Source organism: Calypte anna, chromosome Z (genome assembly GCF_003957555.1).
Source record: "Calypte anna isolate BGI_N300 chromosome Z, bCalAnn1_v1.p, whole genome shotgun sequence".
Lineage (NCBI taxonomy): Eukaryota > Metazoa > Chordata > Aves > Apodiformes > Trochilidae > Calypte > Calypte anna.
This window is the reverse complement of record NC_044274.1, coordinates 43360523-43374886: the sequence shown is the minus strand read 5'-3', so window position 1 is coordinate 43374886 and position 14364 is coordinate 43360523. Positions and strand designations below refer to the sequence as shown.

The 14364-nt window shown below is 36.6% G+C and overlaps 1 protein-coding gene across 1 annotated transcript in view; it reads right to left on the bottom strand.

Moving 5' to 3' along the window:
- Window positions 1–243: 243 nt before the first annotated feature.
- Window positions 244–14364, bottom strand: part of MPDZ (multiple PDZ domain crumbs cell polarity complex component) — an 87737-nt gene continuing 73616 nt past the window's right edge. The window contains exons 32-46 of the mRNA XM_030466746.1: window positions 14151–14243; window positions 13977–14051; window positions 12375–12552; window positions 11316–11479; window positions 10893–10976; window positions 10596–10789; window positions 10185–10332; window positions 7442–7528; window positions 6136–6232; window positions 5420–5460; window positions 4236–4358; window positions 3196–3300; window positions 2977–3089; window positions 1845–1968; window positions 244–1055 (exon numbers count right to left, since the gene is read on the bottom strand). Coding sequence (XP_030322606.1) covers window positions 909–1055; window positions 1845–1968; window positions 2977–3089; window positions 3196–3300; window positions 4236–4358; window positions 5420–5460; window positions 6136–6232; window positions 7442–7528; window positions 10185–10332; window positions 10596–10789; window positions 10893–10976; window positions 11316–11479; window positions 12375–12552; window positions 13977–14051; window positions 14151–14243 — 1773 coding nt within the window. The 3' untranslated portion in view covers window positions 244–908. The remainder of the gene's footprint in view (window positions 1056–1844; window positions 1969–2976; window positions 3090–3195; window positions 3301–4235; window positions 4359–5419; window positions 5461–6135; window positions 6233–7441; window positions 7529–10184; window positions 10333–10595; window positions 10790–10892; window positions 10977–11315; window positions 11480–12374; window positions 12553–13976; window positions 14052–14150; window positions 14244–14364) is intronic.

Below are 14364 nucleotides of genomic sequence, written 5' to 3'. Positions count from 1 at the left end.
AGACACCTGTGCCTCAAAAAAAAACAAAGAAGGAAAAAAACCTAAAAAGAGAAAAAAAAGAAAAAAAAGAAAAAAAAAAGAAACAAAGAAAAAAGGAAAGAAAAAGAAAAAGGGAAAACAGAAAGAAAAAAGAAGAAAAAGGAAAGAAAAAAGAAAAAAAAAAAAAAGAAAGAAAAAAGAAAAGAACACAAAAAGAAAAAAAAAAAGACTAACCAAACCCTCAAATCTAAGCTGAACTTAAACACAAGTTTTTGTCCTGGACACACTATGAGTTAGGAAGTTCAAGCCTACAAACAGAAAAAAAAATCAATGCAGTTCCTTCCACTTGTGCATCGTGAAACAATAAAACAATACAAATTATGATTACATATTTTTCCTTCTTTTCCTGTATATCGTTAATACCTTTTTTCTTCAATAATCTTATTTGTTCTCTGACTACTGCTGCCCATGTCACCCTCTTGCTGACTTGGTGAATTTAATTTTTGCAGCATATTTCAAATACTCAAAGCCTCTTACCAAAATACCCAGTTTTGTTGTATGGCTATAAATGCAAAAATTCCATTTTTTGTGGGTTTGGGGATTTTTTTGGTGGCTTGCAAGCACTCATTATAATACTAACAGGAAAAAAATTTGTCTTTCCATAGCTGCTATAACTCCATCCCAGTGGTTTGACAACAATACGAATACTTCAGGACCTGGTTTAGTGGGCATGGTGGTGTTAGATTGATGGTTGGACTTCATGATACTCTTACTGTATACAAATACATGGTTAAAAGTTGCTTTTCTTCGGTGTTGTAACAGAGTCCTGTGAATATGGAAGAGCAGGAAGGCTATATAAACATTTCCACTCTCTTTGCTATGTGGAATGTAAATAATATAGTCTTACTGACCCTACCCCTTTGGGCAGTTCACGACAAAACAGTCAGAGTCACTGTTCCTTTTGTCCGTTTCAGAATGGCAACTGCTTCCTCATGGGTCACTCCTTCTAAACTCTGCCCATTGACAGCAATTATTTGATCCCCCCTCTTCAGGCGTCCATCTTCTGCTGCTGCACCCTGAAACGATATAACATGTAACTGCAGACTCAGGCATTTCTTTTTCTTCCTGTCACACTGTCCTGATGGTCTGGGTTCAATGCACAAAACCCCTTCAAACTATTCTTACTTTCAGTGAATCAAATCCATCCAACTGCAGTACAGCCTGCAAGTGTTGCAGTATGCTCAGCTCTAAGTTTCACAAAATCTACAAACCAGACCAACAGGAGTTTTATACTCCCTTAAGCCTGTTTGTCCAACATTTAAACTGTACTATCCTAGAAGTAAGATTCTGAAGACCTGAGGTTTTCAGTAACTGGTGTAAGAAATGCAGTAATCAAAACCTAGCTCTGCACTTTGACTGACCACAAAAGTCTGGGATTCTTGATTCTAGTTTTCTCTGACTGAGGACTGTTTCCCAAGGCAATCCAAACTATCAAATCCAGGTCAGTAATTTAAATTCTCCAGAGGTCTAGACTGACTTACATGATTTCATCTTGGTCTACATTTTGGATGCTCAGTCAAAAAGCTCAGTCCCTTCTACTACCTGAAGCAAATACACTCTCAACATAAGCAAGGGGGCTGTTTTTCTAAGTATGAGGAAACTTCCAGTTTTGAGAGTTAAAGACTCTGCCATATACAGTCACATGCATTTGGAAATGCTGCAAGCACATTTTGATCAGCACTTGTACTAAGGAAAAAAAGCTATGAGAAACTGTAACAATTCCTTGGCTTCAAACTCAGGTCCTGATTTAAGATAGTAGCTGCTGTGAACCAAAAAATGGATTGCCTGAACAAATCTACATTTACCTTTGCAAACACTGTCTTCACATAGATGGGTAAGTCTCCATGAGGACTGCCATAACCACCCACAATGCTGAAGCCTAAGCCATCTGGTCCTCTGTCCAGCATAATGGTCTTGTACTGTGGAGGTCTAAGAAAACGAAAAAAAGAGTACTACAGTGTTGTCTGAATTAATAATCCAACCTGTAGAATAGTAAAAAAAACCCCATTTTTCCTTTCAAGCGAAACAATACATTTCCTTTCCACCATAACTACAGATGCTTTTACTACAATGAACTGGCTGTTTTAGTTTGTGTAAAAATACTGTAGCCTTTTCAAAATCTCTGCCATTCAGCTCAGGGCACAGTTACGGTTGCTATCTCCTACTAACAGTGCTTATTCATGAAGAACAGATGCAATGTAAGTGCCTGAAATCTCTGTAAAAAACACCAACTTTAAAAGTCCTGTAATCTCTTACACCTCCTAAAAAAGGTCTAATATTATCCACAAGTTTTACTGCTTTTCTCCTCCCCTAATATATGACTGTATATTTTTATGTATGTGTTTGTACAGACCATTTATAGATACATTTCCTAACATACAGTTTGAGTATAAGAAGTTTTGGAATTCTATCTTTTGAAGTAGACCTGTGTGGCTAAAGAACCCTATTCTCTTTCCTTCTTCTAGAAGAAAAATTCCTCATGTTTATGACAGAGTTTGAGGCAAAACTTCTTGACACAGCTGTACTAAACAGGATACCAGAAGCAGTATATCTTGTATACCAGAAAAGTTCTATGCTCCTGATAGGTCAGTACTAGAAAGCTCATTATGGAAACACAAGGTACCACTGTGGAAGTATTTAAGTCTGAGAAATAAACATTTTGGGTGTGTCAGTTAGTCCAGTTACCAAGTCTCAGTGAAACAACAGCATGTATTTACAAAGAAATCACATCACATCAGAACTCTACAGAAGGAAAAATAAAGCATTAAAAAAAAAATAATCTTATAATGAAAAATGCCAAAGGCCTGTTGGTTCCATGAATGCCAAATGTGTAAGTCATGGTTAAATCAAACAATTCATCCATTATTTGCTAGAATTTTGAAGGTTTTTAATGTAAACCAACAGACTACAGAGGTTGTATTTTCTACAGTTACTGACCCTAAGTCATCCTGAAAAATGCTGGTTGAAGTTAGTCCCGCAAATGAAAGACTGGATGTAGCTGTATCCTGCTGCTGACCAGTTATGACACTCACTTCTCCTCCAGCGACAACCTAGGAACAGAAGTAAATTGAGAATGCTGATGCTAAAATAATTTGTTGTAGCAGCTGGCAAAATAGCACATAGAAAATATTCAAAATGTCACTGAAGATTCTTTACCTGCAACTCAATTGTGCCTGAAGCATTTTTTAAGAGACTAACAGCTTGAGAGTGAGTCATGCCCTCAGTAGGTGTTCCACAGATGCTAACAATCCTGTCCCCAACCTGAGAAAAAAAATGCAGAAAATCTAACTAACAATACATGTAGTTAGATAGATTTGCCACTTTTTTTTAACAATAGCAGATCTACAAATTTGCATTTAGTCAGATTTTATCAGTAATATAGAGCAGGAAGAAGGAAATTAGCAGCTGTTCACTATGCATTTTTTCTCAAAATCCAATAATTTTTCAACTACAAAACAATACAATTAAAAAATTGGAAATCTAAATATCACAATTAAAAGTTACACTGGCTTAGTATATTCAGTGTAAAAAAAGTAACGACACTTTACAGAATTGATAATAATGCTCTAGAAATACACAGCATGTAAAAAGAGAGATACATTTTACATGTCACTTGAACACAGACAGACTGAAATGGTAATTTATCATCAGAATGTTTGAATGCATCCTAAAATAGCATTGCCCATCTTCCAAGAAGCACAATCACCTGAAATTCAGTCACCTCTGGTACCAACTGGATACCACATGCACATCAAGTGCGTAACACATATGAATTGCCACTTAAGCTCAGAAACTAGAATGTTCTGAGGACTATCTGTCTAAAGACAGAAAAGCTAGAAAATTTGAGAGATAAAAACGACTGCATACATATGGTTTCAGGAATAAACACCATGCTCATCAGTGTAGCTCACTTAGAGAATGCATCATTCTGAACCACTCTCACTACTTTTCACTTTCACAAGCTGACTACCTCAGTGACCCAAAATTACTTCAGGACTTCCTTCCCACTGTGCCCTTCGGCATGCTATCATGATACCAATCTGAGTTACTGTTATATCAACCCAAACAATAAAAATTCTTCTCATTGCCCAAATCACTTATGACTATACAATTAACCTACTCATTTATTGCCTGCCCAGAGTAAATACTGTGCATTACTTGTGCAGTATTCATAACCTTCCTAACAAGTAACTTACTCTGAGTTTCTGAGTCTGTGCAGCAACTCCATTTGGGTTCATCATGGCAATAAATATAGGAACATCTCCAAGAGGACTTCCTACACCACCAGCAATGCTCACTCCTAGTGAATCTGCAGGACCCTGTTGTTGTTATGTAAAAAGATTAGAAAATTCTGGAAAGCTAAACACATACAGAAAATTGTAGGCTTATCTCAAAAAACTTACTAAGGCCTCTGTCTTATGAAAATTAGAATTCCTATGTCTCAAGACAATTTTTAAGCTAATACACTTTGCATTATTTTGAGAAAGCCCAGCGACCACAAGATTCGTTTCTTCCTATCAGTGGTAGGTAATGATTTGCTGATTAAGTTGTATGTTTTATCTTAACTGAACTAAATACATACATAATTAAGTGTCAGACCCTTACAGTCAGCATAGAGATTCTGGGCAAGCAAAACTGGACAGATGAAATTGCTTGCCCTTAATATTGTATCAATCTCCTTCTATGAATCTCAATAAAACCAGAATTAGTCTTTATGCTCCCCCTAGTGCCCAATTGTTGAAACACAAAACTAGATGCTTACTACTGTACAACACCCTACTACCTAGCTGCAAAAACTGCTATGGTAAAATGGTATTTGCAGAATATACTGTGGAAAGAGACTGTCTTAATGCAATTGATGTAATCAAGGGAACTACATGGCAGGCACTTCAGACAAACAGAGGGAATCTTTGACACAGATGTCATGCTTCTATTAAAAAAGAAAACTGAACTTAACAGTTGTACACCTGGCAGGGGTCATGGAAAAGCCTACTAATAAAACTATGTGAAGAAGAAGGTGAAATACAGAACAATGGGCTTGCAACTTTGGTACAATTCCCTTGGCTTCATGAAAACAGATCTCGATTTAACTACCTGACAACATTAAAACTAGACCTCATTATTTGTTATTAATCCTTTTTCCTTTTGTTTTCAAAGCAGGTCACAAAATGTGATAGCATAAAGCACACTAATTTTACACAAAAATATAGGCAGTGGGTATCACACAATATTCAGCTGTGAAGACCAGCAAGCCATTTAGCAATTGCCACATCAATTCCACTCTCAAAACAATTAAGAAGGACAGACTTCCTTTCTGTAAACATAACTACAGACAACATGTAGAAAATCTTTTCCTGATACATACCATGCTGTAGCTTACCTTTTTTATTTCAACTGTTCTTAGCCCCTGTATTTCAGAAGCTGTAGTTAAAAAAAAAAAAAAAAAAAAAAAGTTAAGCTAGCATTTTTAGGAAACTTTTCCATCACAGTTATCCAAACCACTATGATGACTCTGACTTACTGCTGGTTTATTATAGTATAAAATATACTACATATGCTTCAAGAAGATTTTGAATGTGCCTGACATTAGATTATCCAGATTGAAATACTTCTAGAATGGGTGAAAAAGTCATTTGTGCTCCCAATTTAAATAAGTTGTGGAATAAGACTGGTAAGCATACTCAAACAGAATAGAAAAAAAATTAATACTTGCTAGCAATACCAAGAAATTGGTCAGAAGCAACCTTGTTCTAAGTTTGAGCATGAGACAGCTATTATAGTGTAACTATACAGTATCTGGAGTTTTATGAAAGAAATATCTTAACTGAAGATTTATTTAGATTAAACAGAAAATTATGGCTCAGTTTAGATTCTCAATATCTAAACTGCCGGTATAGCAAGATGATAGTTTCCTCTAAAAAAAGCTATTTAAAGATACATATGATGTACTGTACAGTAACCACCCCTGTAGCGTATTAATGACTAAGGAATCACTTTCAAGCCTACAGCACATAATGACACCATTTTAGACAAAGTGAAAGATCTCAGCTACCAGTCCACATACATCAAATACTGAAAGCACAAAAGTAACCTTACTGGTATTCTTCTTCAGACCACTTTCAAAGATGTCTGGTGCACTGGCCCCAGAAACTGGGAAGCTGAACGATGACAGACTGCTGCTTCCTTCACTGACCTAAATACAGTGTTACAATGGGATTAAAGGGTAGATTCAGATATCCATTTGAAAAAAGTAAAACCATAACTCACTATATTCCACAGATTTAGCAGTATTTTACTTTTTCTGTGCCGAGTTAAAGCCAACACAATGAACTTCCACATATTTCTTGTTGACTCTAAAGGGGTTTGAAACACCCTTAGACCAATAGAGATTGCATGCCTCCAGCACCATATAACACTCTGAAGTGCTGCTTCTGAGGGTCAGACCGTATCCTTGTATTTTCCTTCTACCACCTCATAGAGGTCTGCTAGTTCAAAAGTTAGCCACAATTATCAAGGTAGGGACTCTCATGTTCACCAACTGTATCAGCTAAAACTAAGACTGGGTCCTCCTCTCACATTCACCTGCACAATTCCCAGATGGATCTTTTCTGTGCCCACAGAGCAATGTAAAGGAACAAACAACATGGCTCCCAGTGAGACTAGTTTACTTACAGATTTCTCAAACCATTCAACACTGTAAGCTTCTTCTTACATAAAGACTTAGATTAAGATTGCCCAGAGCTTGCATGAGTTCATCCTGTTTTGCATTACCTATGCTGAGGAAAGCTTAACACTTCAGTCATATCCAGTCTTAACCTATTCACTTTGAAAATATTAAATTATGATTTTCCTTTAAACTATTATTCTTCAGTATTTGATTTTTGGTACACCCAGTTTATTACCAAAGAAAGTTCTAAGGTAAGCTATGAATTCCTACTGGAGACAGTCTGTGAGCTGCTACCATGTGAAGGATGCATTCAAATTCAGCAACTGTTCCAAGTTTATAACACACCACCATTAGACCAATAATAAGTAAACCTGAGAAAAGCCTGATGGAAAGCATGAAGGTTTATTGCTTCTGCTGACCAAGAAGAATGACCATTACTACAGTAATAATATGCAAGGAGTGCAGAAATTCACTAAGTTTACTGAAAATATACTCCTCTGCATGCCAAGCACTCCTTAAGTAATAAAGCACTCCAACTTCTTGTGTTAATAATGAGAATCAGATCATTGTCTGAAACCAGACTAAGCAACATTGTAGAGCCATTCCTGGAACGCATTTTTGCCTGCATGTCTGTAACAGATACAATATGCTAAAGTGAACATATAAAACAGCTACCAAGAATCTGCCAAGTAGATAAGAACTACTTTTCTTCATATTGGATTATTAGGTACATACCTGACTGCTCTGGGATGTTCTTCTCTCAGAGTGGAAGGGACCAGCTTTTATTCTTCCCACCTCTAATCTTACTGTACCTAGTGAACACTAAAGAACCAGACCAGTCATTTAGAACACATCTTTCCCATCTACAACATTAAAGCCTCTGACAATATTTAGGCTACTTATTAGACAGAAGAAGAAGAGAAAACTATGGACAGAGGGAAAAAAATGGGCTAACAGCCTTGTGATGAGCACTGAGCAGACAGAGCTCATGGCAGGATCAGAGCCACATAAGCTAAGTATACCATAATATTCAATACTGAGCAGGGTACTCTTGTGATTAACAGGTGCTACAATAAAGATGTGAAAAATACACAAGAAGGCTAACAGAGTTACCTTTAACTTAACAAAGAACAGTTTGGGTTTCTTAATTGTAATGTTAACATACATTTTCAAGATGGCACTTTCAAGGAACAGTGAAATTGACTATTTCCACAATAAGCACCAAAAATAGGGTGACAACTCAAAGTAGCAATCATTGTTTCTGTAGACATGACTGAGAACTTGCTATTTAACCTGGCAGTTAGTCACCTCTCTCCTGCTCTTGAAACTATCTGTAGCTCTGGATCCCTACCAAAATAACTGAAATATTTTGGGCAGGACATTTTCCAAACATGCATCTGTAGTTTAAATGATCTTTCTTCATCCAAGTGCCAGCAGGAAGCTTGGTGATGTGGACTGTTAGCACAATGAAAAATCCTTTCACTACTCTGTAAGCTTTTAAGTACACAATTAAGTATTTACACATCAGTATAAAATCCAAGTTTCAGAAGAAAACTCACCCTGCAATCAAATATTTAGAAACAAAGACATTACACTGATTTTGGAAACAGGGAGATAAGCTATTCACAAAAACAGCATTTAGAAAACTAGACTTTTGAAATAATACAAGTAGTGTCAAAGGAAGACCCTATGCAACATATTCAAATACAGAAATCTGAGGGGTACTATTTTGTTTTTCCTTTTCTAAGGAAGTAACCTTTTCCTGTTTCATTTTGCTTTTCTACTAACTGGGACGTTAATTTGAACTCAAGTATCCAAAGAACTTAATATTACCTAAGTTTGCCTTTATTTATCACATTTTAGCTGTATTAGTCTAAGAGAGCTTCATGCATTTGTCAGAAAATTCACAGTAAAAAATAAGCCAATATATCAATACCCACAACAGGACACAGACATTCAAATAGGGCTTACATATATCATACCTGCTGTTATTCTTTTAGGCGTGACATTAAAAGAGATTTATTACTAAATTGATTTTTATTTTTAAATAATGTTAATTTCTCTCTATCCCAAGACTTGACAAAGTTTGGGCAAAAGCACTCTCCTGCTTGTATGAATTGACTGGAGATAAAATACATGGACAACACTTACCCAAAATAGAACACTGAGGAAGTCATCTATGCAACTAAAATTACCACATCCTCATATATAATGTAAACTCACAAACAAGATTTAAATGTTATAATTTCCCAAAGTAAGACTTAATTCTTTCCAGCTAACTTGTGAATGAATCAATTCACATTTAGTTTTGTTAAAACTTTCTCCTGCGGAAGTCTCACATTTGACAAACCCATAAATCAAATGATTACTCAACCTGAAAACACATTCTAGTAGTCTTATGTTACTTAAAATATATTGGGATTTTCCAAAGGTTATGTATAATTTTCTAGCAATAGAATTTCAGGAAGTTCAGGACAACTCACTCCTAGATTTCACTCTTGTCAATGAAAACAGAACTGACATCAGAAGTAAAAATGGTGACTGCTCACATGCGAGTGACCATGTTTTACACCATTTATACTGCGTGAACAAAATACAACCACTAACAATAATATAACTGAGGTATTTTTAAAGTCTCATTTCTCAGCACTAGGAAAATCAATTGCAAGTGCCAAGGACTGTAGGGAGTATTTAAAACATGAATATATGAATGGTAAGTGGAAACTAAGAATCTTCTTCAACTAGATACTACAAAACACTTGCCAAAATGTAAGAAACTTTCCACATGAACTCGCATCCTAATTGAGAGAAGATGTAAAATTGTGTAGCATATGGAGAAGAAATGCACTGTCTTTTTATTAAATCAAGTGGTAAGTAAGAATTACTTCCATCAAAACCCTTGATGGAAGACAGACAAGCTAGCTGAGCAACTGGACTTCCTGACAGACCACAGAAAATGCTGTGTATCTGACATCTTTCTAATTTGGAAACAGGGGGTGGATATGCATTGAGGTATTTAATGGATGTAAGGTGACACTAGACATACACAGAAAAAAATATTATCAACTATAAAAGTAAGTATTTTTTGGCACAATTAGTCCAAGGAATTTTTAATCATTTAAAGTCAGCCCTTTCTGGCTTTACTTTCCTGTGTACCTTTCTAAAAATGTAAGATAGCAAGTCAGTTATCAGTTTGTTGAAGAAAATACAGTGTTAAGTTCTAGGTTGTTCTGTATAATCAATACATTTTAATATATTGCCCCACAAAAATATAACACTCTGCACTACCACTACTTCCCCTTTCATCAAGCAAAGTAACAAAATCTAAGAGCTCTAGACTTCAGGAAGCTTAAATTTAAAAACCTCATTCTTATTTGCATCTCAGTAATAGTCTGAACTCAATCTGATGAAATTGAAGCTTTAAAAAAATTCAGATTTAAATTCTTTACTTTTATCCACCTTCTTTTCTGCCCCATACCTTCAGCAAAGCTGCAACAGCCTCCTGGTTAGCATTTCGAACATCTTCTCCATTCACTGTCAATATCTGGTCTCCTTGCATCAATCTCCCATCAGTATCAGCAATTCCTCCTTTGACAATGTCTGACACGAACACCCCTGTATCATTTCTGCAAATACACACATGGATTTTGTATTACAGTATTGCTTGAGGGTCATTTTTATGGCTTGCTATTTGGAACACAGTCAACATTATTTGGTTTTTTTCTGTTGAGTAATATTGGGCTAGTTCATCTAGGAACGCCCAGTTAGGTTAGACACAAAAATCACAATTATGGCCTTCAAGCCCACAGGATCTGAGCATCAGACCCTGAACAGAAACATGAGCATGCTCAGGAAATCCCAAATATTGACTCTCCAGGTACATTCCTACCTTTTCCCAACAATACTCAGTCCCAGACCTTTGCCAGGCTTCTTTTGGAGCTCTATATTGAGTACATCATACATGTCTTCCTCCTTGTACTGGGCCTCATCTCTGTACACAGTCAGACGGACTTTTTGAGGAGTCTGCCGAAGGACATGTATTGCTTCATCATGTGTGGCATTCCTGAGGTCGATTCCGTTCACCTGTTATGGAAGCATACAAAGATAAAGTGTGCAGGACCTTCCAGGAGACAAACAGATGATGCTTAAGTAGTAAATGACAATAAAAGTAAAGAAACCACCACACCTCTAATATTTGATCACCAGCCCAAAGTCTCCCATCCTTAGATGCTGCTCCTTCTTCATACACTTCATGGATAATGATTGCTCCCTGTAGATTAAGAAAACAAAAATAAATTGCATGCTGAAAGAACATGCCCCCACTTTGAAGCAAGAGCAACTGAAAATAACTACTATAATTCACCAGTGATAAACAAAATAGTGAGATTGTATGATGAATAAGCTACCAAAACACTTAAGAAATTGATTTATACTTTCAGTATTAAAGGTGCTTTTTTCTTTATTTTTCTTTTTACCCCCCCCCAAACTTGTAGATTTCTTATCTTTCTATAAATGCCACAAAAACTAAGGAAAAAAAGATCTCTTCTGTCAGACATCTTAATTTCATTTTTTTTAGTTCATTTGAGTGACATATATTTTTTCAACCAACCAGTAAAGTGTCTGCTCCTCCAACAATGCTCAGACCAAGCCCAGTCCTCCCTTTGGAGATATCGATCGTTGTTTCACATCCAGGAATGATGGGACAAGTAGCTGGGTCAGAGGCTAATGTGGCTGGAGTGGAAGATCTGCTTGTGTCTGAAACAACTGAACATCCTGATTATAGTAAGAGGGTTTGATATTAGAAAAATGACTTTAAAACAGCATTCTGAAAGTACACTGACAGCTTTGCAGTGAGAGATAAGCAGCCTAAAGAATGATGCTGCCAGCTTTCCCTTCCCCTCCGAAAAGAACTATCCCATAGTTTTAATTGCACTTATACCATTAAGTACCAGGATCACAGCCTGGATAGGCAAAGAAGCTATCACAAGTAACAGATTCTATTTGGGATAGAATTTAATTTAAACATTTATACCAGCAATTATGTGATTTAGATCAGAGACAACTGAAGTACATTGCATGGATATTAATTTATAAATTAATAAATAGATTCAAATCAGCCCTGTACTTTTGCACTGGGTCATGCCAAATACTAGGAGGTGATATTGTAGTACCTAAAGAGAAGAACCAGCAATTGAAATGTCTGGGATGTTCAGATTATCTCTTCAACTGATGTCTTCTATAAGAAACAAATTCCCTTTTTTTAAAAAAAAAGGTAGAAACAGGCATATAAATCCTTTTGAGGCACTTTATAAGGTTACTGATTAAATGTTCCACTGAAACTCACAAATAATTTCACCAGACAAAAATACGGATTAGACAAATACTTGGCTATATTGTGGGCAATCCCGTGAGGTAACAATAACCCTCAAAACTAAGTGTCTTGGCCTCTGAATGGCAATAATACAGGTTAGCCCTCTGCTCTGTTAAGCAAGCTCTTTGTGTATATCATCAGCAACTGCTCATGCTTAGTTCAAACTTAGGTGGGTCTCTAATCCAAAAGTACTCGAAAATACAATTCGGAAGACAGATGAGTACGTACAGAAAAGTAAAGCTGGGTCTCCATTTTTATGTCACAACCCCAGTAAAGGTTGACACACAAGAACCTTACTTTTAACTGCTTCTGGTTCTGGTGAGCTGGAAGAGGGGGCAGTTGCTGGTGGCTGTATATTCCTCCTGTCCACTGGGGCAGTGTTGGAAAGGACTGGTGCTCCAGGTGGGCTATCCGTCTCTGCTGAGTTGATTGTAAGCCTCACCATAGATTTGGATGTTTTCAGCAGACTAATAAACTGAACGATAAAGAGAAAAGCTGGGGAAGAGTGTAACTGTAGTGTTCAGTTATAAAATAAAAACAAAGCACAAGTCTTGTCAATTGGATCTGCAAGCCACAGTTTTGTGGCAAATACAAATCAGACAAATAATGATGCTTTTTATAAGTAACAGCAAGAGTTAACTGTGGACTGTATCAGGCTAATGTTGGTAGTCACTTCCATGAAACTTCATCAAACTATGCCAGATAAGAATGTGCAGTCTTTCAATGGCTTCTCTGGACAAAATCCTGTCTGTATACCAATTACTTCAAAACTTGGAAAGAAAGCCACCTAAGCCTTTTTATCTTTGAATGGAGCTGAATTCTCAGCACACTAAGGCCAAAATGTTAATGCCAAAATCTACTGATTCAAATAAATGTGCTACAGCCATTCTAGTTCCTTAATCAGATGCACAGCTGAAAAGAAAACCCAAAAATATTATCTGAACTATGAGATGGAGACAAGGACACTAGGATGAAACATAAAATCTAGTGTAAAGGGATACCAAAAACCTTTTAAATGAATTGCCACCTCACAGCTGACACAGAATCCTCCCAAGCTTTTACATTTCTGTAAGTAGAATTAGAAGCATTTTCTGCAACTATTTACTCTATCTCGCTCTTCTTGCAAAGCCTGCCTACCTCTCCGCAGACAACTTCACTATCTCTTACTCATTTACTGCTTTCAGAGATAGCAGCACATCACACAGTAAGATGGATGCTCTCCTAATTGCCCATTAACAAGCAGAAAGTAATCTTCTTATGCCTAAAGAATCACTCTTCATGGTAGCAAGGCAGGTGCTAGGAAAAGCCCTCCTTGATTCATTACAGAGCCTATAATGAGTCTGCAGAACTAGAAGTTAGCAATAAATCTTGTTACTTAGGAATGAAGGTAAGTTTTCTCCAAGGGTTGAAATACCAGTCTCAGAATATAATGAGGCCATTATTACAGACAGTCCTCATGTACAAGCACAGTTCATGACCTGATTTACTAGTGATGCAACTCACCCATGTAAATTTACACGTATTAGCTTCACTGGTTCTAATACTTTTTAAGTGGAATAGCTAAGAAGAGCTATTATTGAACTCATACTTTTTATTCCACAACTAAGTTCCTCTCAGTCCTCATGTTTGTGTAACACAGAAAAAAGAAAAATGTATTTGTAGTAGGAAGACATGATCACGTAGTACATTAATGCAAAATGGCAGCTGAGCTTTAAATTCAGGTTTTAGCTTATTCTGCAGTAGCTTCTTTAAATGCCTGCAAATCTTAGGTTCTTCAGGCAGCTTTGAAAATTAAGTCACAGTATAGTCACAAAAACGCTCACTGGTTTGTTTGAAATATCATCACCCCCTACATTAAGTGGGGTGATTTCTGCAACATTTCTGAAACTTCAGAAGCACCTTTTCTACTGGATATCCCACAACAATTTCATCATCCACTGCCAGGATCTGATCTCCAACTTTGATTCGTCCATCCTGGAAACAAACAAAAAACCAAACAAACAAAATATGAGTCCTTAATGCTATTCCAAAGAACATTTTCATTCCCTATTTGGATTTTAAATGTTATCACACCTTTGCTGCTGCACCATGATCTGTTAAGCTCTTAATAACTACTCCATTAACTGTGTCTTCTTCACTAATGGCAATTCCAAAGCCACCTTGATCCTAGTGCAAAGAGAAAAATGCAGATGCTTAGGTACTGTGTTCATGAAATGCTAAAAACTATTCTCTGAAGACTAACGAAGACTGCAGACACAAAAGAAGTTCGCATTTTCACAATGCATCA